The sequence below is a fragment of the Panthera tigris genome, chromosome E1, assembly GCF_018350195.1.
Source record: "Panthera tigris isolate Pti1 chromosome E1, P.tigris_Pti1_mat1.1, whole genome shotgun sequence".
NCBI lineage: Eukaryota > Metazoa > Chordata > Mammalia > Carnivora > Felidae > Panthera > Panthera tigris.
In genome coordinates this window covers 5732103-5755552 of record NC_056673.1, presented here as the reverse complement: position 1 = coordinate 5755552, position 23450 = coordinate 5732103, and the positions used below count along the sequence as shown (strand labels likewise).

The 23450-nt window shown below is 49.8% G+C and overlaps 1 protein-coding gene across 1 annotated transcript in view; it reads right to left on the bottom strand.

Moving 5' to 3' along the window:
• The window catches only part of DNAH9 (dynein axonemal heavy chain 9), a 332476-nt gene that overhangs the window by 235908 nt on the left and 73118 nt on the right, over positions 1-23450 (bottom strand). Inside the window, exons 18-24 of the mRNA XM_042967844.1 lie at positions 21022-21244; positions 20202-20368; positions 10539-11409; positions 7231-7361; positions 6754-6880; positions 1898-2050; positions 771-896 (exon numbers count right to left, since the gene is read on the bottom strand). Of these exons, the coding sequence (XP_042823778.1) occupies positions 771-896; positions 1898-2050; positions 6754-6880; positions 7231-7361; positions 10539-11409; positions 20202-20368; positions 21022-21244 (1798 nt within the window). The remainder of the gene's footprint in view (positions 1-770; positions 897-1897; positions 2051-6753; positions 6881-7230; positions 7362-10538; positions 11410-20201; positions 20369-21021; positions 21245-23450) is intronic.

Sequence of the window (23450 nt, the reverse complement as noted above, 5' to 3'; positions counted from 1 at the left end):
CGGGGGGTGGGGGGGGTGGGGGGAGGGTCTACCACAGCCATTTCTCATTAATTTGCCCCCTTCCCTCCTCGCCCTCCTGGGAAGCCTGGAAAGGATTCGGACACATTTTAGAAGCAAGTCAGACTCCCTAACGGGATGGGTAAGAACTGGCTTCAAGTTTCCTCGGTAGGAACCATCAGCTGGCTCAGGCTCCTTCTTTCCCTTCTTGCTGCAAACCACACTCAGTTCTTCAACCACAGGATGCTCTTCCTTGCCTCTGAGCTCAAGGTCCTCCCCATACTGGTTGCTCTTTCCCTCCATCGTTAACTTGTTAGCTCCTACTTCAAATCTCAGCTTACATATCATATCCTCGGCAGAGGTGGGGGGGGGGCTCCCCAGACCCCACCAGCTAGCTATGTGCTCATTTGTAAGCGAGTTGGCTTCCCTGTCAAGTCTGTAAACTCCGGCAAGGCAGGGTTATGAGGTCTCGTTCCCTGTTGGGGTCCCCTGTGCTCAGCAAAGATCTCGGCATATACAAAGCAGGCTGGCTCAGTGAGTTGAACGGTTTACGTTTTCTCCCTACGGTGGCCAGAGAGGGTAAAAACGGACAATCCCAGGTTCTCCAGGGTAATGGCTGGACTAAGTCTTAGTTGACAATTCGGAGACCAGGCCTTCTGGACTGTGAAGCACATAGTGAGTTTGAGGTCTGGTATCCCCTCAAGGCCGAAGGACTTCCCTGAGGGAGGGGACCTGGCAAGGATGGGGGCCCACAAAGCTCCTGGTTAGAATACCTGAGCTGGATAGTCAAAGAGCCACTGTTCCCTTGGCTTTTCTTCATAAGCAACTACACCTTCTGTCATCCCATGCCTCACTGTGGCCTTCATATGCGCGAGCACATGGTTCAACCATATTTCCACCTGAAAGAAGAACTCCAAGTTAGATGCTGGATTCCGGAAAGGATACGATCGCTCACCCAGAGGGAGACAAGAAAATGGAGGCCAGCCATCGGCCCAATGGCCGCCAGAAGGCACAGGGAGCCATCTTGTTTCTGTGGCCCAGAACGGTGGTCGGTGAGAACCAGGCTCAATTAACAACAGGTGGACAGGCCCCTTTGGAACACACAGGACACAGTAGCAGGTCAAGGGGAGGGGAGCTGCCATCTGGCATTCAGACAAGGAAGTGTTAGTCTGGGCTAAGCAAGGTCAACCTTGCTCAGTGAGTCAGTGGGTTTTCATAACCTGTCCACACTCAGTATGGAGATGTAAACTAGAATTATATTTTCCAACTGAATGCTTTCTGGTCAAAAAACAGACACATAGCTTATACTCTAGTGGTGATGGGGAGGCTAGGAAGGAAGTTTTAGGGGAGAGTTGCCCCATATTTTGTGTTTCTGGAATTGTACATGGGACATTTAGAAGTAGTAGTTCTTGGAGCACGATGGTATTTGGCTCTCCCAGGGGTAGGACTGTGGGAGGAAGTGACTCTGAGCTGTATTTGTACAGAGAAATGACATCCCAGGAAAATGGCTGATCTCAAAGAACGTCTTCTCCAGGGGAAGATGTCAGCGTGCCAGATTCCCCAATGGGGTGCCCCAGGGGTTGTCACGTTAAAGTCTCCTGGTGCTGCTAATCATTTAAAAATTCTTTTCTCCTCGACTTGGGTAGTTGTTTATGCGCATTTCATTCCTCTCTGCACAGGTCTTTGGTTAAGAAAGATATATGAATATTGACGTGTGTCCTTCCCAGAGAGGGGAGGGCAGGCACCAGGAGCTCCTCCAATGTCGGTTAGAGAGGAGCTGGCAGTCCCAGGGCCCAGACAGCAGTTCCGGCCCAAGGTTGAAATGGCCATCCTGAAGGTTGAGGTTGCCCGATAACTTGCGAGAGAACAGGATGAGGAGGGCAAAGGACTTCTACTCTACCTGGCCACTGCAGTCACAGGGCTCGCTGAAGGCCACGTACTCTCCTTCCTTGCTGTACATGCCCAGACTTATCTTGGTCGCTTTCTCACTGGCGTCCAGCTGGAATTCCATTTTGGCCATGTTGTCAAAGAGTTTGGAAAGATGGCGTTGAACCTAAGATGGGAAACCACGCCACAGGATTGGACAACGTGTCCGGGCAGACGCTCAACGGGACTGTGCAGAGGTCTACTGCGTGCCAGCCATTAGAGAGACGGTTACCAAACATTTACAGGGAAGCTTGTGGAACAGTGGTAGGGTGGTATGAGGTCGGAACCAAATGAATTGGGTAGAAGTGGTCAAGGGAACGTGGAATTAGTGGGAATCGTGGCCGCGAAAGTTTCACGAATGTCTGCTTGAACTACATGGGAACAGACTGGAGGGAAAAAATGACGGTTAATTCCTAAACCCTCCTCCTCAGAAAATGCTACCCTGCGGCAGAAGGGCGATGGTGGTGGCGGTGGCCTGTGGAAGAAGTCACCCGGCTGTTGAAACCACTTAGGCGCAGGAGACCTGTACCTGGTTCTCCCTCGCCACGTCGTCTCATGTCACAGAGGCCCCTTTCCAGTAACGCCCTGGGTGACTGTTCTAGGAGGGTTCCCAGAGAGCCACGCCGTGGTCCTGACATGAGGGAAATGGCAGGCTGAGAGGAAAAAAATAAGCAGAAAGCTCTCTGGTAGAGCTTTCTGAGATACAGGGCGTCCAGGGTATGGGGACCCGGAGTTGTAATCCTAAATTTACCGTAACCAGCTCCCCAGCTAATGACAGGAGAGGAGTAAATACACTGTGAGGGCACCAGAGGGGATCCCACCCATGGTGACTTGGGATGAGTATCTTGATGGGAGGGAACCTTCTTTGTCAGAGAGAAGGGGGGAGGGGCGCAGAGGGGAGGGGGAGAGGAGGCGGGAGAGAGAGAGAGAGAAGCTTTAATAAAGGAAACAAGTGATTATGAAAAAGGCCACCTTGTTTTCAATTAAATGAAAGAAACACGAACGCGATGAAATAGGAGATAGAGATGAATGGGTAGTGGTAGGAAAATGATGTAAGGGAACAACAAATACTTAAGAACCAAATCAACACAGACGAAGGAAATATGGTGGATGGGCTTGAGAAGCCATGGAAAGACACCAAGGAAGAGGGGTAACAGATGAAAATGTGGGGCGCCTGGGTGGCTCAGTCGGTTGAGGACCTGAGTCTTGATCTCGGCTCAGATCGTGATTCCAGGGTTATGGGATCGAGCCCTGTGTTGGGCTCTGCACTGACAGCAAGCAGCCTGCTTGAGATCCTCTCTCTCTCTCCCTCTCTGCCCCTCCCCTGCTCATGCTTTGTCTCTTTCAAAAATAAACTCAAAAAAATTTTTTTTAAATATGTATGAATATATGAAGGTAATGTTATATTGTACAGAGAAAATAGAATCCTAGCTTATGGAAATCTGATGAACTTAAAGGGAGAAAAATCCAGATAATGGAATATAAATGTTATTTTAAAGCATATAGGAATAGGGGCGCCTGGGTGGCTCAGTCAGTTAATCATCCAACTTTGGCTCAGGTCATGATCTCGTGGTTCATGGGTTTGAGTCCCATGTCGGGCTCTGTGGTGACAACTCAGAGCCTGGAGCCTATTTTGGATTCTGTCTCCCTCTCTCTGCCTGTCCTCCACTTGTGCGTGCTCTCTCTCTCTCAAAATTAAACAATCGCTAAAAAAATTTAAAGCACATAGAAAGAAAACCTTTTCAAGATAATGACCCTGGTTTTCAGATAGGAAAGAAAAAACTCGTCAAATGTTGGAAAAATTAACAAAGCCAAGTATATAAACGTATACAAACTTTCTAAAATTAAACTTTAAATTTTGATCTCTACGGAGATCCAAATAGAAACAAATGAGGTTACCTAGAAAGATCTGGGGAGGGAAAAAAAAGCAGGTGGACCTCAGATGATGTCTCAGAGCTACATCTGGGGGGATTTGAGAAGAAAGTGCTGTGACACACAGGAGTTCCAAACTCGACCGTTCAATCACTCACCTGTAAAAGCTACCACAGAGTCGCAGACAGAGAAGGATCTGGGGATTAGTCTACTAACCTTCATCTCTCGGGATGGTGGCGAGGGAAGAGCTAATTACAGATTTACTCACACCAAGCAAGACAAATAAAAATAAGTATTGAGGGGGCGCCTGGGTGGCTCAGTCGATTAAGCGTCCGACTTTAGCTCAGGTCATGATCTCGCGATCCGTGGGTTCAAGCCCCGCGTCGGGCTCTGTGCTGACGCCTTGGAGCCTGGAGCCTGCTTCGGATTCTGTGTCTCCCTCTCTCTGTGCCCCTCCCCTGCTTGTGCTCTGTCTCTCTCTCTCTCTCTCAAAAATAAGTAAACATTAAAAAAATATATAAATATTTAAGAATGAGCACATCATGTACAAAAGGTCTGGCAACGATCTTTGACTTTCCCTACACATGGAATTAATGAACGTATAGCTACAAAACAGAATGCCGGTGTGATAAATATCTCAACTCCGCTATGCGTGGGCTACTCTGGAACTTTTTCGGAAAACTATATAGGGGAACAAAAGAAAGGTGGGTTTTAACTCTAGGGATGATCTGTGTTTGGTACATGCTTCTCACCAACAAACCAAAAATATAATTTCAGGGAGGTGGAAAGTTAATGGCGAAGATGGGAACTAACACACGGCTGTCATCTTTAGGCTCCATGAGAGCCGCTCTCCTCCGTTGCTGGTGGTGACGCAACAGGCTGTTTCCCCACGGAGGGAAATAGGGCCACCTCTAAACCCGACCGCATAGCATTTACCCTCTGACCCAGAAAAATCCCACTTCTAGGCATTTGCCTGGAAGGCAGACCCCCAACAATACAAAACCCAAAGTTATCCGCTGGCACAGGATTTGTAATTGAAAAATTGTATCAACAACCTTTGGCCAAACTGTGGCATCGTCCAGGGAGTCAGGATGCAGGTGTATTTAAAAAAAAAAATGAGGGGGGGGCGCCTGGGTGGCTCAGTCGGTTAAGCGTCTGACTCCGGGTCAGGTCATGATCTCACAGCTCGTGAATCCGAGCCCCACGTCGGGCTCTGTGCTGACAGCTCAGAGCCCGGAACGTGCTTCAGATTCTGCGTCTCCCTCTCTCTCTCTGCCCTTCCTCTGCTTGGCACACGCTCTCTCTTAAAAATAAATAAACATTAGGGGCGCCTGGGTGGCTCAGTTGGTTGAGCGTCCGACTTCAGCTCAGGTCACGATCTCGCGGTCTGTGGGCTCAGGCCCCGCATCAGGCTCTGGGCTGATGGCTCAGAGCCTGGAGCCCGCTTCCGATTCTGTGTCTCCCTCTCTCTCTGCCCCTCCTCCATTCATGCTCTGTCTCTCTCTGTCTCAAAAATAAATAAAGGTTAAAAAAATTTAAAAAAATAAATAAATAAATAAACATTAAAAAGAAAAAAAAAACGAGGGCCATGCCTTTAAACTGATATGGAGTGATTTCCAGGATATGTAACAACATAAAAAACTGCTTTCAAGTATACATAGCAGACTCCCTTTTATGTGAGAAAGGAGGGTAAATTAGAAAACCACACGGGCAGATATAAACGAACATTTGCTTGTTTCTTGCAAAGGAAAGCCAGAAACTAGTGGGGTCGGTGACCTACAGGAAGTGGAGGGGAAGTACAGGAGGGGCATTTCCAACATACCTTTTTGCACATCTTGACTTTTAGGATTCTACATATTCAAACAATCCAATCCACAGGGATGGGAAGAAAAAACAAAAACAAAAACAGAAACAAAAACTAAAAGCCAAGAGAAATACCTGAGCCCAACCATACTTCAGGTGAAGTACAAAAATCACACTGAAGGGCGGGACAGAACTCATCCAAGTAACTTCTGAACACGGTACTCTGACCGGATATCCTCCGTCAAAGGAAAAGTGGAGAACTACATACACACAGATCTTGGCGTCTTCTCAGGGTGACACCGGGTGGAGACACCATCCCCCCGTCCTACCTGTTACTTGGAGACGCAGACCTAGGGTCTAAGACAGTCTTTCTCGAAGGGTGGTCCCGAGACCACCAGCATCATTTGGGGAATCCTTAGAAATGCAACCTCTCCAGCCCCACCTGGACCTACAGGCTCATCTGAAACCCTGGGGCCCAGGAATCTGCATTTTAACAAGCGTTCCAGGTAATTCTGATGCACCTGAGCCCCCAGGTGACGCTCATGTTTGAGAAGCGCTGTCTACAGCTCCAAACACAACCAGTGGGACTTTCATATTAAGAGAGAGAGAGGGGGGAAAAAGGCCGTACCACAGTAGCCTTCTCCTATCTTACAGATGAGGAAATTTCGCCAAAGAGAAGGGACTCCCAAGACCACACGGCCAACAAGTGGCTAGAACTAGGGGCCAGAACTCCAAATTTTGAGCTCCTTGTGTATACTCTTTCCGCACACACAAAAATCACAAAATGCCATGTTAATACAACCTTCAGTCTTCTCTCCCCTGGAAATGTTTGCTGTAACTTTTGCTAGCACCTACCTGGATCTCTCTTCAGAATCCGATCAAAGGCATGCTCCTGTGAAGGCTTAGACCCCTCCACCTTCCCCATCCTCGAAGCTTCCCCTTTCAGGGGTTAGAGCCACTGATGGGCCGGGGGCTCCCCGAGAAGCCTAACTATAAACGTGGAAGATGCCGGGGGGTGAGGTGGGGGGGGGGGAACGTGGGTCTGAAATACGCACCCTACCAGAGAGAGGAGGCATAATGGGGAATCTGACACCTTCCCACTTGGGAGCCCCCTCAGACTTTCTGGATGCTTCCACGAGCGCTCCCTCCGCTTACCTCTTGAGGAGCTGTGCCGTTGGAAAGGATGTCTAACAGGTCAGAAGAGGACAGAAAGTAAAACCTAGGGAAGGCAAGCCTTTTCGTATCCAGGTACTCTGCCAGGGCCTTCTCACACAGGTGCAATCTGAGGGCACAGACATAGGATTTTGTAATTAAGTTTGCTTGGGCGCATAGGTGCGTAGACACGACCCAAAGGCAGACAGAGGCAGGACACGGAATGCGTATGGAAATCAGTGCCAGAAACACTGAGGGTATTCGCGAATATACGCACTGGTGCATTTCCACCCAAACAAGCGCCTCTCATAATACCCCACGTTACCTAACATACCGGAAAATCGAAGCGCGCGCGCACACACACACACACTTGCTTGGATAGCTGAAGACAGTAAGGGTCTCAGAGAATGGGGAAAAGGCACCATCACCTTCCCCGGTATAAAGGCGGGGGTGGGGGGGGGGGAGCAAGCAGACCATCACCTGCTCTGAAGACCTTCCAGTTTTTCGTAAAGACCTGGTTTATTGGTGGCCTCCACGACATTTGGAGTTTTCTGGGCATCGTAAGCCAGCTCTTTAAAGTCCACGTCAATGCCTTCAAATCTTTCAGAATCCTGAAATTGAAACGTGGGGGGAGGGGCGCTTGGGTGGCTCAGTCGGTTAAGCGGCCGACTTCGGCTCAGGTCATGATCTCGCGGTCCGTGAGTTCGAGCCCCGCGTCGGGCTCTGTACTGACAGCTCAGAGCCTGGAGCCTGTTTCAGATTCTGTGTCTCCCTCACTCTGACCCTCCCCCATTCATGCTCTGTCTCTGTCTCAAAAATAAATAAACGTTAAAAAAATTAAAAAAAAAACGTGGGGGGAAATTCACCACTGCTTTCTTGGACTCGAAGAAGGTCCCCTCATCTGCAGCAATTCAGAAGCAGAAACCGGTCCTTGGGGGAGGCCCTAAAAACTTCAACAAGGAAATACTCTTGGCTTGAAACAGAAGTTCCTGCACATTTGGGCCACAAAATCCCTCCCTCTGTGTTTTGCAAAAATCGGCGAGGAGTGCAAAGAGCTTTTTGCGTATGTGGCTAATATAGCCCTCAGTGTGTTTTCTCCGTTGGAAGCTGACGTTGACAGATTGAAAAAATATTTTGTTAATTCATTTGAAGAGTAATGATATTAAGCCCACGATGGTAACCTGATAATATACTTCTAACATAATTGTATTTTCCAAAACAAAATAACTTAGAGAGGAGGTGACATTGTTTTTTTGTTTTTTCCTCCCCAAAGTTAATGTCTGACTTGGAACGTGACCAGGTTTTCTTTCCTGCTCTGCATTCGATCTGTCGTGATGTCACGTATCATAGAGCCTCTGGGGAACTCCCGTGTGCGCCCGGGAAAATCTGAGCGGAAAACAGCATCTTAGCGCTATTCTTAAGACAGCTTTGACCCTGAGGATCCCCTACAAAGGTCAGTGTCCCCAGACCATACTTTGAGAACCGTCGGCATAAAACACACACTTCCTACATCAGGTGGACGGCGGGCGGGTCCGCTGCCTTCCCTGGGTCCGTGCTAAAGTTTACGTAACCAAAGTAAGACGTTCTTCGGCAAACGTGAGGTCAAACGAATCAGTTACCACCGTGTCCTTCAAACACACACAGTGAGGAACAACATCACTGACATGGTCGAGACAATAATATGTGCAGAGTTTAGCTCAACACCTGGCACCTGGCGAGAGCTTGTGGTATTTTTATTACACGGCAACGATCACAACGGTATATGCTGTGTGCACTGCTCAGTTACATCCCTGAAGTAGGTTCTAGTATTTGTCCCAGTTCGCGGGAGGAAACCAGGGCACAGGGAGGTTAAGCAACTTGCCCAAGGTCCCACAGCTCCAAGAGACAGAGCTGAAACTCAGCCTGCCCCGCCCACCTGGGTCTGCTCCGAACATCTTCAATCCACACCCCTCTCCAAGAAGATTTAGAAATAGGGGGGCTGGGGACAATATGTTTGCTCAGTGAGGTATCTTGTTCCCGTGAGAGGTGCGGAAGTCTCGAGGTTTCGTCAGAAGTATGAAGTACGGAGCACAAGTGCTCCCATGGAAAGAGCTGGAAAGAAAATTGATATCCTGCAGAAGGCAACTGTACAGAAATGCCTGTGTGTGTCAAGCCAAGTTGGGAAATGTTTCTAATGAATGAAAATAGTTACTAGTTAGGGTGTAAGATTATGACCGGTTTTATCATGTTTTCAAATTGTCTCTGTTATTGCACTGTTAATACAAAAAAAAAAAAATTAAATGTGTTCGCATACTTCACACACAAACCCTTGCCACTGAGAAGTTAATGACACCAATTCTTTCTGGTGCATAGTTGGGAGTTCTCAGATGCCTCCTCAGAGTCTCTACCAAAGTCTCCACTGATTTCCATGCCCCGCCCCCCCAATTAAACCTGCTCTTCTCCAGTCACGAGCACTGCAGAGAAAGAAAATCTGGCTTATTCCATGTGGCCTGATGACAACCTATCAGAATTGTTTTCTGTTTTTTTATTTAAAAAAAATTTTTGTTGTTGTTGTTTATTTATTTATTTTTGAGAGAGACAGACAGAACGTGAGTGGGTTAGGGGCAGAGACAGAGGGAGACACAGAACGAAGCAGGCTCCAGGCTCCGAGCTGTCGGCACAGAGCCCGATGCGGGGCTCGAACTCATGAACTGTGAGATCGTGCCCTGAGCCGACTGAGCCACCCAGGAGCCCCAGTTTTCTGCTGTCTTTCGTTCTGCATGTACAACCTTCCATCTGCAGTCGGACATTAGATATGCTTTTTGAGGGGCGAGCTGGAAAAATACAAAGTTTTGACGGGGGGGGCGCTTCAACTTTTAAGGGAGGTCTGCACAATGCGTGACGTTTTGGAAACAAACTGATTTGTAGGCAAAGAGCTTTCTGTGCTGAGGGGGTACAGAGAAACAGAGAACTCTGCAAAAAAAAAAAATCCAATGAATATGAATCCACTGAGAGGTGGGTAAGTTAATGGCACATTAATTAAGACAAATTAGAAGGGGCAATCAACCACAGGGAAGGTAGTAATGAGAAGAATGTATAGTTCAGAGAAGTTCGCTGCTGAGGATTTAGCTGCAGACTGGTGTTTCGCAGGCGGTACAGGCCAGAGGTCTGCAGGGTGCCTCACGGCTCAAGAAGGAACTTGAATTTGCCCGGAAACAAATGCTCACTCCCAGTTGACAACTGCACTGTAATTGTCTGTGGAGCGGCTCGTGACTGGCTCATCCCAAACTTCAGGAGCTGATAGCCTCCATTTCCTTTCTTTCTTTTTTTCAACGTTTATTTTTGAGACAGAGAGAGACAGAGCATGAGCAGGGGAGGGGCAGAGAGGGAGGGAGACACAGAATCCGAAACAGGCTCCAGGCTCCGAGCGGTCAGCACAGAGCCCGACGCCAGGCTTGAACTCACGGACCGCGAGATCATGACCTGAGCCGAAGTCGGACGCTTAACCGACAGAGCCACCCAGGCGCCCCTCCATCTCCTTTCTTAAATACACGTTAGAACAACACCAATCGACCCTCCTTTCTTTTTCCCAGCCATCCAGGGACACACTGATGGGTGTGCATTTCCCCTTCTCTCTTTCCCTCTGCCTGACTTGTGGCGGCTTGGGAGGCCAATGTTTGTTGCAGGTGCCTTCGAGTGGAGGCAAGACCAGGCAGAGGAGGACAGGGTCTAGGGGACCGCGCAGACGGGGAGCGCCTCCCTCGACTCGGGTAAGGGAGCAGAGCGAGCGGGATTTCCTTAGCAGGTACCTGGGGCAGCTGAGCCCGGATGTCTTCGGATCCCATGAATATACTTTCCAGGTGAGACCACGTGCGCTGCACGTCGAACCAGGTGGCGATGACGGCGTCGGCCGTGGACAGCCTCTTCTGCCAGCCGGACACCTCCTCCAGGAAGAAGGCAACGTGCTTGGACGTCATCAGGTTCTGCAGCTGGACTTGGTTGTCCTCCAGGAGCTCGAGGAGGTCCTCGTCCGACCGCAGCTGGGGGACGCCGGTCCGCGGGTGGGGCTCGTACCGGAATTCCAGGCCGGCCCAGGTGGCGCACAGCTCCGTCAAGGTCTCCTCCGTGCCCATCTCTTTCACGGCCTTGTCCGCGATGCTCCGCACCTCGTCCTCAAAATGGTGCAGCTGGAGCCGCAGGAGGTCTGCCAGGGTGGTGCCCTCGTCCACGGCGAAGCTCACGCCCGTGGCCTGCACCAGCTGCCTCCAGTGCCGCTCCCGGATGGCCGGACTCTGCAGCTCGGCCACTGCCCGCAGGGAGCTCAGAGCGTCCGACACGGTGCTCTCCAGGCCCGCGAACGCGTCCCAGGCCCTGACCTCCTTGTCCAGGTTCCGGATGCACCTGGCGAACCGTTTACACTCCCGGTCCATGGCCTCCACGTTGACCTCCCTCCACGGGGCCGTCTCCCAGGCATGGATGCTGGAGGTGACCATCCCTATCGTGTCCCAGAGCTCCTTCAGCAGGCAGACTTCCCGCCTGCACTGGTTCAGCTGCTTGTAGTTGGGAATGCTGACCTCAAACAAGGCAGCAGACTCCGAGATGGAGGCCAGGGTCAGCTCCATCTGTCGGATCTCCGTGTGCCTGGCGTCCAGCTCTCGGTGAGGGGCGACGCTGTCGAACCTACGAAACAAAAACGTGTTCCTTCCGGTGAGTCGGGCGCACGGGGGCTCGTGTCCCGGAATCGCCAGGGTCACGCCAGCTCAAATCTTTAAACGCCTGGTATTCTAGCCACGAACGGTAACTGGCACCGAAGCCCGGGAAGAAAAAGGCACTCGGGGTGGGTTGGGGGGGCGGGGGGAGTAAGCGCGCACAGCTGGAGAAAAGACAGTTCAAGGGGAACAGGAGGCTTGGATCTTCTCTTCACACCTGAGAAGGGAAAACTAGTCTCCTTTTCTGCTGCTCCCCGGTCCCCCATCCAGGGATGAAGGGGACCATCCCTTTGTTCAAGCTCCCTTTGGACTGTGCTTTTGCGCACTGGCTCCCGGAGCACCTGACACAGAGGAACACGGTCACGTTCCCGTAGGTGCTGTAAAGCCAGAGCTCCCGCCAGGACTATGCGTGGTAGGCGGTCTTTAGGTGAGAGGGCTGGCATCTGGAAATCCTACCCTACACTCCCTCTGGGGCACTGGCTCTCAGTCTAGGTGACATGTTAGAATTTGCCGGAAGTTTTGAATGCTCTCCGTGCCCAGGCTGCTCCCCAGTCCAGTGAAGTCAGGCTCTTTAGGGGTGAGACCCAGGCGCAGCTTGCCGGGTGGTTCCAGCGTGCCAGGTTGGCGTCCTTGACTGTGGGGAAGCTCACGTGGGTGGCCTGTGACGCCTCCAGGCAATGGCACTGCCACGTTTGGGAACCACGGATAGAGGACCTTGAAGACCGAGCATAGAGACCTCACCAGGGCCCTGTGCAGTCATCGTGCTGCTCCTTTGCTAGGGGCCTCAAGTCAGACTCCTCTTCTTAAGTCCTCCCTCCAAGTTGTCCTTGATCTCGAGCCTTAGACCACTCTGGCCTGCTCTCTCCTGAATCCTGGGTGCCTCTGGTTCTTCACCCGACTTTTATCTCTGCGCTGTGCCCAGCTTTACGGTTTTTCTTCATAGGCCCCCCCCCTCTTTTCTCTCTTGTGCTCACGGCAGGCATCCACCGCCCCCTCTGAGCCTCCCCAGTGCTCGCCTGCTTCACGGCCCTACCTTTCCAGAACTGCGTTCCCGGCCTGGCCTCTCTCCTCCAACATCAGCACCCCACATGCAGGGGCATCTGGCTGGCTCAGTCCATGGAGCACGCAACTCTTGATCTTGGGGTTGTAAGTTTGAGCCCCATGTTGGGTGTGGAGAGGACTTAAAATCTTGAAAGGAAGGAAGGAAGGAAGAAAAGGAAGAACGAACGAACGAACCTGACGTGCAAAGGAACCCATGTGGGCAGATAACGTTTCTTTGGTCAGGAGCACGTGGAACCCAAGTGTGTAAGGAGCCTCTCGTTTTCCTCCCCATCACCAACTCTGGTTTCTTCTCTCTGTGCGTCTGGAGGGCCAATTTGGGGGCACCGTGACTTAAGGGGGAATACCACGTTCCTCTAAGATCAAAATAAGGTATCATGGGCTTCATCATCAAGGGGAAAGTTGAGGGCAGATGAGTGATTTAAAGAACCGGTCGTTTCCTCCAGTCTAGCATGTGTGTGCGTGCCCACGCACACGTACGTACGTATGCTCGTGTATGTTAGTTGGGTGGTGGAGTGTGGAGGGGAGGACGGCATACGACGTCTTTTTCTTGAACTGCCTCTCCTCTCAGTTGTCTTTGGAAATATCTGACTTGACGGATGGAAAGTAATCCTAATTAAAGCCATTTACCTGAACTGCTCGCCACTTAAGCCTAATTACCATGCAACACAATAACAGTTATGCATACCATTAAATCAGTGTCAGATTAACTTTGATGCTTGCTACGTTTGATTCTGCTGGTTCCATCTAAATGGTTTTTGGCTTCTGTGCTACAGTTGTGGACTTGTCTTCAGAGGATGAGGCCGAACATCATGGCGTGTCTTCGCTGGTCTCCGTCCCCCCCCAGGGTTCCGGAACAGGACTGGAGGTTGAAGTTCTCAGAGCTGAAGGGGGACCTTTGTCTGTCTAGGCAAGGAGCTTCCTCCCCTCCCCCCGCCCAGGAGAGGAGTGGAAAAAGAACCAGAAGGAAAGAAATGTAATGTCCTCATGGCAAGTGGTCCGGCAGGAAAGATCAAGTGCACGGCTGGTTTTTTTCTCCTTATTCTTCATTTCCAAAGACTGATTGTTGGAGTGTGTAGGTTCTACTTTTTATCTTGACTGGAGCGACTTGGAAAGCGAATTTAGCTTCTTGCTGTTGGTACGAGATCCTTGTGGGCCAACGTCTAAAAGCCCACATTCTGTTCAATCTACGAATGGCGTATATAATTCAGGAATAACTTACGAGCGAAGCCGTGAGCTCTCGGGGTGTTCGGGGCACACACAGGAGAAAATGAATGGTCTTTCTAACCATTCTTTCCTTAGCACATGCGAACACCCTGAAATCAACAGCAGCACCCCAGATGTCTGTCAGAGGCGATTACTTGTCAGACCTACTCCTGAGGTCGTCTACTGCGTGGTGTAATTTTTGTTTATGGTTTAAATTTGTGGACAGTCATTTCCTGCAGCTGAGCACACATAAAAGTTAATTTGGCCTAAGTGGTGAAAAGAATCCCAAGACACGAGGGCAGGTAACCCTCTTCCCATTTCAAAACTCTGGTGCACACCGTCAGGATGTTCACAGCCCTGATTAATGTGCCTAATAAGCTGGAAGCGGTTCTCCGAATCCTAGGGGAGCGATACAGTAGGAGAACAAGAAAGCAATTGGAGGGAACGCGGTGCAGTAAGTCTTGGAAATTGAAACAATAATGCAAAAGGATTTTAATCTAAGGAGAGAAATGCCTGCAATGTCTGGATGAATAAAATTATAATGGAGAGAAATGGAAATTCGGCGCTTGTGCGTACGATCTCAGAAGAATGATCGACTCGGGCCCGGCCCAGACGTAGGTGTGTGTGGAGGGAGGGGGAGGAATGAGTGATTTAAATTAATTCTGGGGAAGCCAGTGGGTGGTAAATGTTTAACCTCAGAACCACACCTGTGTGTTCAAAACCAAACACACCCCTGCTTGGTACCTGACGGGAATCTTAAGACTCAACTCATCCGAACCGAGCCTGGGGTCTTTCAGTTCTTCCCCATCGGTGGCCCCCACCTTGGTGAGCAGTGAAAGAGTGCCTCGCACTTAGTGGTCTAGGATAGAAGACAGAGAACTGTACCAGTCTCTCCTCCCTGCTCACCTCTCGTACCCAATCAACACACCTATTCCCCTCCCAGATCTCTCCAATCTGCCCTCTCTCCATTGTCAATGCCATCGCATCAGTCCATGGGGACTGCTTCTCTCCTGGGCTGCCGCCATCACCCTCCCACCGAGCACTCGGCCCTGAGTGGGTCTCGCTCCACCCCGTGCTCCGCAGCCACAGGCCAGTGGTGTTCACACCACGTTGTCCTCATGCTTAGGCTCCTCAGTGGTTGATCATGGTCAGAATCTGGTTCCGTGAACCGCTCTGTTCTCACCCCCATTTCCAGCATCCCAGCCATGCACACATGGGGTCATCCAACTGTTCCTCACGTTTTCACCCTTTGGTGCCTTTGAGTGTTCTGCTTCCTATGCCTGGAATAACCTCACCTCCAACTTCTTTTCCCAATGGCTAATCCTCCCTTTCCCACTGGCTCAAGCACCATCTCCAACAGGGGGTGTGAACTCCCTCCTTGGGGGAGGTTAAAGTTGGCCACCCAATGAACATGTCTTTTGCTTTATTTTTTCTGTTTTTATTTAAACAATTTTTTAATGTTTTTATTTATTTTTGAAGGAGAGAGAGAGACAGAGCATGAGTGGGGGAAGAGCAGAGAGAGCGAGAGACACAGAATCTGAAGCAGGCTCTGTGCTCTGAGCTGTCAGCACAGAGCCCGACACGGGGCTCAAACTCACAAACCGTGAGATCATGACCTGAGCCGAAGTTGGAGGCTTAACTGACTGAACCACCCAGGCACCCCTGTTTTTGTTTTTTTGAGAAAGAGAGAGTTCTGGGGTGAGGGGCAGAGGGAGAGAGAGGGAATCTTAAGCAGGCTCTATGCTTAGCATGGAGACCAACGCAGGGCTCTATCCCACAATGCTGGGACCATGACCTGAGCTGAAATCAAGAGTCAGATGGGGGGCGCCTGGGTGGCTCTGTCAGTTGAGCGTCCAACTTTGGCTCAGGTCATGATCTCACAGTCTGTGGGTTCGAGCCCCGCGTCGGGCTCTGTGCTGGCAGCTCAGAGCCTGGAGCCTGCTTTGGATTCCGTGTCTCCCTCTTTGCCACTCCCCCACTCATGCTCTCTGTCTCAAAAGTAAACATTAAAAACATTAAAAAAAAAAAAAAAAGAGTCAGATGCTCAATCAACTGAGCCACCCAGGCGCCCCTCCAATGAATGTGTCTAAGCACTCATTTTTGAAATTGTCTCTGAGGTCAGAAAGTATGGGTTGTTTTTGTTTGTTTGTTTGTTTGTTTGTTTGTTTGTTTTTTGAGCGTGTATTATCTTAAAATCCCAGCACAATATCCTTTTTTGGTGACCCCGTTGTTGAGACCACGACCTCTGCTGCTCTGCGGAAGCCTGAATCGTGTGAATGAATCAGATGAACTGGAAGAACAGGGTGAAGCTGAACTTGTCTCAGGACTGCGACATGTTTGTGGGAGAGCTAACGATGAGCACTTCTTTTCTCCAGCTACTGAAGAGACAACAGACACCGTGCAAGCAAGACCGAGGACCCTCTTTCCTCACGCCTGCTGCACTGGGCTATCTGGAAAGCTTTGCTTTCTCTAGTTGTTGCGCACGACAGTACCCAAAGGGAGGGTACCTTCAAGAAAGCTCTCTCGATCGTTCACGGAATCCGGCTGCCAGCCGACTGAAAATACTAATGGTCTCCGCTGAGCTGTAGCTCACCGAGATCAAGTGCTTTGGCTAAGAAAGCCGTGGGTAGATAACCTTGGTCTCGACGTGGGAAAGACAACCGGTTCTGTGCCATGGCATCATTCCTTAAGGTCAGGAAGACTGCGCTCAAGGTTAGGACACTGAGCCAGAGAAGGCCACTGGAGCATGGAGACATTCCTTTTGCTCCGAGGGGACAGTCTGCCTCCGGACTTTAAGAGCTGTGAAAAGTCCTTGAATCCGAATATGAGGAGTTAGCCAATTACTACGAAGTCAGGGAGCTCAGCTCGGAATATGCTGATACAGCTCAGAGTTAACAACTACAGGAAGAAGTAAGACTTGAACACGAAGAAACTCAACCCAAGCAACCAGACATCAACCGGCACCTGACAGGCTTCAGGAGCCTAATGAGATACTTTCTTTCTCCTCCTCAAAGACAAGATCAGTGTGAGCTTAACCTGCAACATAATCAGCAACAGAAACTTGCACTCGCAGAGGAATGTGCCAGGGTCTGCATTTTAGAAACTCTTAAATGATCTAAAAGTGAAGGCACCAGAATTAAAACCCTTTGCCATACACACAGCCTTAAAATGTCAAACACACAGATTTGCATACACCGAGCCCAGAAAGACAACAAGCCTTGAGTTGATTCCCACTAAGATTCCCTTCAGCCATAAATCCACGATTCTGCTCCAGTCCTGATGTTTTCTTGCGGAGAAGAAGAACGCATCACAATTGAAGTAATGTTTGGCTTTCCATGCTGCTGTGAGCAGCTCTTTTCAAAGTGTTCTCTTGCAAGGCCTCATCTGCATGTCAAATTAACAGATGCGGATTTGGAAAACCCAGCTCAGAGAAGCAATATCCACCCAGCCGGCAGATACGGGTGCTAAGAAAGAAAACAAACTCAATCGCAGCCATCACGTTACAAAAACGCCACCAGTCGATCAACACACGTACGCGACCTAACTACGAAGGAGGGATACCGCGTTTTCAACGGGTACGCAAAATCACACCAGCAAATGGACGTCGTGTCCTCTCGAGCAGTTATCCGGAGTTCCATTTGGGAAAACATTTCACCACGTATCTTTGGGACCCTTCTCTTGAAAAAATTTATAAGGGACAGTGGAGGCAAAGATATTAGTGTCTTTTCCTCTCTTTCTTACGGCTGTTGCCGTGGGTGTGATTGTTAACGCTAAGCAAGTATCACACAGCTCCATAACCCAACTGCCTCGCCAGCTTTGGCTCTGCGTGATCGGTGTTAAAATTCAAATATCCAATTGCATGTCCAAAGGAGAGTCAAGAGAATATGTCTCAGACTCTGAAAGAACGGTCCCCAAAGAGTTTCACCAACGTGTGGTGCAACAGATGTTTCCTTGGAGCAAGGGCATGGCTCCAAAGACAATTATGCTAAAGGGATGTGGACTCTACTGGAATTTTATGCCCTGGCACGATTGCTTCAAAGGGAACCAGTTACTTCCCCATAGGGCAGCAAGGCTCAAACTTGGCTGCACAGTGGAAGCACCTGAGGACCTTTACAAAGTACTGGAGGTCTTGTCCCCAGGTTGCTCTGCGAGATAGACTGGACACTGGAAATTTTAGAAGCTCCCTGGGTGATTTTAAAGTACAGCCAATATGGCGGCACACGGCTGTAGGGTCTGTTCTTCACATGTCCGTCCTATGCAGAGTTTACCCATCTGTTCCCTGCCTCGTGAAACACTCGTCTCGTTCTCTCTAGCCCCAGGTACGGTAATTGGGAGATAGGAGCCACTCGGTGTACGTTTGGGGAGTGGTGAATACGAATAGGTAGGCCGTGCCCGTGCGCCATGCTGGGCGACCGACAGTTCTGATCTGCCTGGAACAGGGAATCTTCTCTGGATGTGAGACTTCCAGCGCTAAAACCAGAACAGCCGAGGGAAAACCAGGATGGTTGGTCATCTTAGTGCCAGATACTATGCTAAATACTTGCAAAGATTACTTCTTTTTCTTTTAAGCTCATTTATTTATTGGGGCACCTGGGTGGCTCAGTCGGTTAAGCATCCGACTCTTGATCTGGGCTCAAGTCACGATCTCACAAGTTCGTGACATCAAGCCCTGTGTGGATTCTCTCCCTCTTGGGATTCTCTGCCTTTCTCTTTCTCTCTCTGTTCCTTCTCCATTTGTGCAGTCTCTCAAAATAAACTTAAAAATATTTTTAAAAATAGTTTATTCTGAGAGAGCATAAGCAGGAGAGAGGCAGAGAGAGAGGATCCCAACCAGGTTCCATGCTGTCAGCACAGAGCCCGACGCAGGGCTCGAACTCGTTAACTACGAGATCATGACCTCAGCCAAAATCAAGAGTCGGACGCTTAACTGACTGAGCTACCCAGGCGCCCCACAAAGATTACTTCTTAATTCTGTCAACAACCTTATGAGACGGATACTATCATAAACCCCATCTTATAGGCGAGGGAACTAAAGCTCAGAGCTGGTGAGCTTCCTGATACACAGTAAGTCATAGACTTGTGAGTAGACGCAAGGCGGCCTGAATCCAGAGTCCACATGCTTAATCATTACGCCGTATTTCCTTCCGCTAACGTTGTGATGGTTGGTTTTTTGTTTTTGTTTTTTGGGTTTTTTTGGCTTCATTTGTTGCTTTAGCGTGTTGTCTCCCTGTGTGATGTTGTTTTTTCTGGGTAAGTGCCCTTGACAGTTAAAAGGTTTGTCACTCTTCACCAGCATGGCGTTTTCCAGCGTGGAGACGTCTAAGCTCGTCCGTCCAAAACCGTAGAGGAAACCCGGCAGGGATCTCAGCGAGGGAACCAGAAAGTGAGTCATGGAACTGGAGTAAGGGAGGGGACCCATCTCAGCTGGTGCATCAGCAGACACGGGACACTGAGAACCAGCTTGTTCTCCTGGTTGGAGCCACCGACGCTGAGCAGAGGACCAGGCACAGACCCCTGGTACACTTCTCCACCAAGGTAGGAGTCGTGCGAAACTCACGTGTGCACAATGTGAGCACGTGTGAATGGGGTCATTCGTCCTATAGTTGTTTTAAGTAAAGACCCCTTATCATGAGTGGGGAGGGGTCTGAGCATTACTAAGCAAAGAGAGAAAGAAATCCTTCACTATAATCCTGCCTTTTTTTTTTTTTTAATATTTATTTTTGAAAGAGACAGAGTGCGAGTGGGGGGGTGCAGAGAGAGAGAGGGAGACACAGAATCTGAAGCAGGTTCCAGGCTTTGAGCCGTCAGCACAAAGCCTGACACGGGGCTCGAACTCACCATGAGATCATGACCTGAGCCACAGTCAGATGCTTAACTGACTGAGCCACCCAGGCGCCCCTCAAATCCTTCCTTCCGTCTTCCAAAGTGCCTTCCAAAATTATTTCAAAATGCTACCAGCCACTTTCTTACACCAAAAGAACACGAGTCTGTGGGTATTTAGAATACTAGTGGCTTTGTAAAATACCTTGTGATTTTTATCACATACAGTTCGGGGACACAGAACTTTGAGACTTTTTTTTTTTTTTTAAGTTTATCTATTTGAGAGGGAGGGAGACAGAGGGAGAATCCCAAGGAGGCTCTGAGCTGTTGGCACAGAACCCGACACAGGGCTCGATCTCATAAACCGTGATATCATGACCTGAGCCGAAATCAAGAGTCGGATGCTCGACCGACTGAGCCCCCCGGGCGCCTCTAGGCTTCTGTTTTTAAGGCACGGTGTTTGTACAACCTTTGGTCATCTCATACAGGGCTCTGCTCACATCAGCACCAGGTTCTAACCAGCCGATCTAAGTGGGAGGGAAGACTGGAAACAAGTCTTCCCCTGCTAGACGCCAGAAGATCCAAGAACTCAACCGAAAGACCCTCGGAAACCCAAAGATCGCCATGTTTAACAGAAAGGAGGCTGTGCTGATGTGGGGTGGGGGGGGGGGTCCATACCTGAAGGGAGCTTCCTTGCGGAATCGCTCCCAGAACTGCTGCTGTTCAACGTCAAAGGCTGAGCACCTCTGACGGAGGGCGGCCACCTCGTTCGCCTGCAGCGGGGCCACCTGCTGCCTCACAGCGATGGCTAGCTTCTTGACATTGTCCCATTGCTCAGGCAGCTCCTGCAAAGACGACCGCAGTCCGGTCAGACCCACGCTCTGCCCCCTCCCCCCCCCATCGCCCGCAGGCCTGAAGCTGGACAGGTGCCCAGACGTCTTCATCAACGCTAGGATGCCACACTGTGATGTCACAGCACGGCGTGCCCGTCCCCTACAGTTCTGACCCATCTCCGTGGTTGCCTGTTTGCCTGGCTGTCATCTCCTTCTTACTCTGGCATATCCTTCCTGCCCTCAGCCTCTGACCCAGGAACATGTGCCCTTTTTCTGTATTGCCTCAGAGTACTGCTTGACTGTTTTCTTTCAGGCCCCACATCCCCTTAAGGTCATCTTAACACTTCTCAGACTTGCTTTCCTTTCTCCGAATCAAAACTTTCAGTCATCCCTAAAAAAGAAGACACAAAACAAAACGAAACCACCAAAGCCCTTCACCCACACCAACTGTCCCATCTATCGCCGACATTGTGCCGTTTCGTATTTACGGAGTTTCCGGAAGGCACTAGAGAGCGCGTAGCCATTACACGGACGGCTCCAGATCGCGAGCCTTGGGTCCTCACCCAGCCCCGTTTCTCATTCACCTCGCCCCAACCTCACCCCACTCTGCGGTCCAGAAGCTTTCCCTCTGTTTCTTTTATTCAGGAAACAAACTGTGCACTGACCTCCAGCTGCTTAAACACCGTTTCTGGCAATTCTTGTTCATAGGTCTTTAGCAGCTCAATAGTGTGCTTCAAGGGCTCGAACATCTCATCAGTGCTGTTCTGCCGCTCTTTCAGAGCCATAAGGTGCCCCATAATCTCCACCAATCCTCTGAAATCTCCTTTTTCAACTTTCTTGAGCATGCCGCTCTCGGTATTTCTTATAAACACTTCCAGGTCGGCCAAGCTAAGCAAAGCAAACAGAACGTGAAGAAGCCTTCCCCTCCCACGCCTCAAAAGGAAGGTTGATTTATTTCCCCGACAGGAACAGCCATCATTGCCAAACACTTTCCATGTGCCTAGCACTGTGCATACACTAGACCCTGACGGTGACAATGCGGTCCTCTTCGGAAGGGTCATGGTCGTGTTTTCACAGCCGTGAAAGACAGAGACCGGGACCTCCGCGCCGGAGGAGAGAAGACACGTTAGTGGGGCGACTGGTGAAATGGGAAGGCGGCCTGTACATCAGAAACTAGTTCTACACCAACATCAACTTTCTGGTTTTGATAACTACATTATGATTAGAGAAGATGGCATCATTTGAGAAAGCTCAGGGAAGGTACACGTGAGCTCTGTACGGTTTTGGCAACTTTTTTTTTTTTTTTTTTTAAGTCTGACATTATTTCAAGGTGAAATTTAGGAAAAAAAATTTCAAAACACTGGGAAAAAAAATATCATGGCCTCGAAAGTCATACCACACTTGGGTTTGATTTGGACACTCACTAGATGTGTAACCACGGCCAAGTCATTTGCCATCTCTGGGCCTCAGTTTCCTCACCTATATGATTGGAAAAACTCACTGGTTATGGTGGGAGTTAAGTGAGATTCAGTCTTTATTTCAAAAATATTTATTGAGCATCCATTACATAGAATGAGATAGATCAATGTATCAAATATTTGAGCCCAACCATGGCTCCAGTTTCGGGGGACAGAATGATAAATGAGAGAGGGGCGCCTGGGTGGCTCAGTCGGTTAAGCAGCTGACTTCAGCTCAGGTCATGATCTCACGGTTCACGGGTTTGAGCCCTGCATGGGGCTCTATGCTGACAGCTCGGAGCCTGGAGCCTGCTTCGGATTCTGTGTCTTCCTCTCTCTGCCCCTCCTCCACTTGTGCTCGGTCTCTCAAAGGTGAATAAATGTTAAAAAAAAAAAAAACATTAAAAAAAAAGAATGATAAATAAGGGAAACGAAGGCTCTGACTTTATGAAGCGTACATTCTCATGGGAAAAATAGGAAACAAATCAATGAAATAAATTGTATAGTTTCACATGGCTTTGAGAGCTATAAGGGGACAAGAGACTAAGGAGAGTCCAATTTTCTATGGAGTGGTCAGTGAAGGCCTTTCTACAGAGGTGCTATTTGAGCAGAAATGGAAATTGTGTGAAGGAGTAAGCCACAGAAAGAAACGGGAGAAGAGCTTTTAAGTACAGGGAACAGCATGAGTCAAGGCACCGAGGCTGGATTCAGTCTGACATATCTGAAGGAAAGGAGAAAGGTCAGCGGGCAGAAACAGAAGAGGAATCGGGGAATCACGGAGGAGGCGTGAGGGAATCAACAGGGGTCAGACGCTGCAGGGCCTTGTTCGCCAGGGCGGGGAGTCCAGATTTCATCATAAGCACAAGAAATCTGAGTTGGAGAAGTATGTTTTCAAAAAAAAATTTTTTTTAATGTTTTATTTTTGAGACAAGGAGAGACAGAGCATGAGCAGGGGAGGGGCAGAGAGGGAGAGGGAGACGCAGAATCCGAAGCAGGCTCCAGGCTCCAGGCTCCGAGCTGTCAGCACAGAGCCCAACGCAGAGCTCGAACCCACGAACCGCGATATCGTTCATGACCTGAGCCGAAGTCGGACGCTCAACCAACTGAGCCACCCAGGCCCCGGAGGAGTAGATTTTCAAAAGACCTGTAGCTGGAGGAGAACAAGTTGTAGCCGGAGGTGGTGATGGTGGCATTGGATTTGGAGCGACAGGAATGGAAGCCAGGAGGGCATTTTGGGGCTCTAATGGTTGTGACAGAAGATGATGACGATGTTGACTTTGGCCTGGAAGGTGGACTGGAGCGGTGGTCAGGTTCAAGGTGATTTCACACGGAGATGCCATCTCCGCTGATGGATTGGAGGGGAGACACGAGGGGATGAGAGAAATCAGTAACAACTCCTGGAGATGGGGTCAATGGTGATGACGTGTATAGATTTGGGGAAGAACTGGCGAAGACTGGGTTTTTTTCGGACGGAGAAGGTGGAGAAGGAGTAAGTCTTAAACGTATGGTGTGTGAGATGCCTCACGGACACTGGACACCTAGGGGGGAGATCTGTGGGTCAGTTGCCTGGAAGTCTTGAGTTCCGGAGAAGCTGAGGCTGAAAATATAAATTGGGTAGTTATCGGCACACAGGTGCA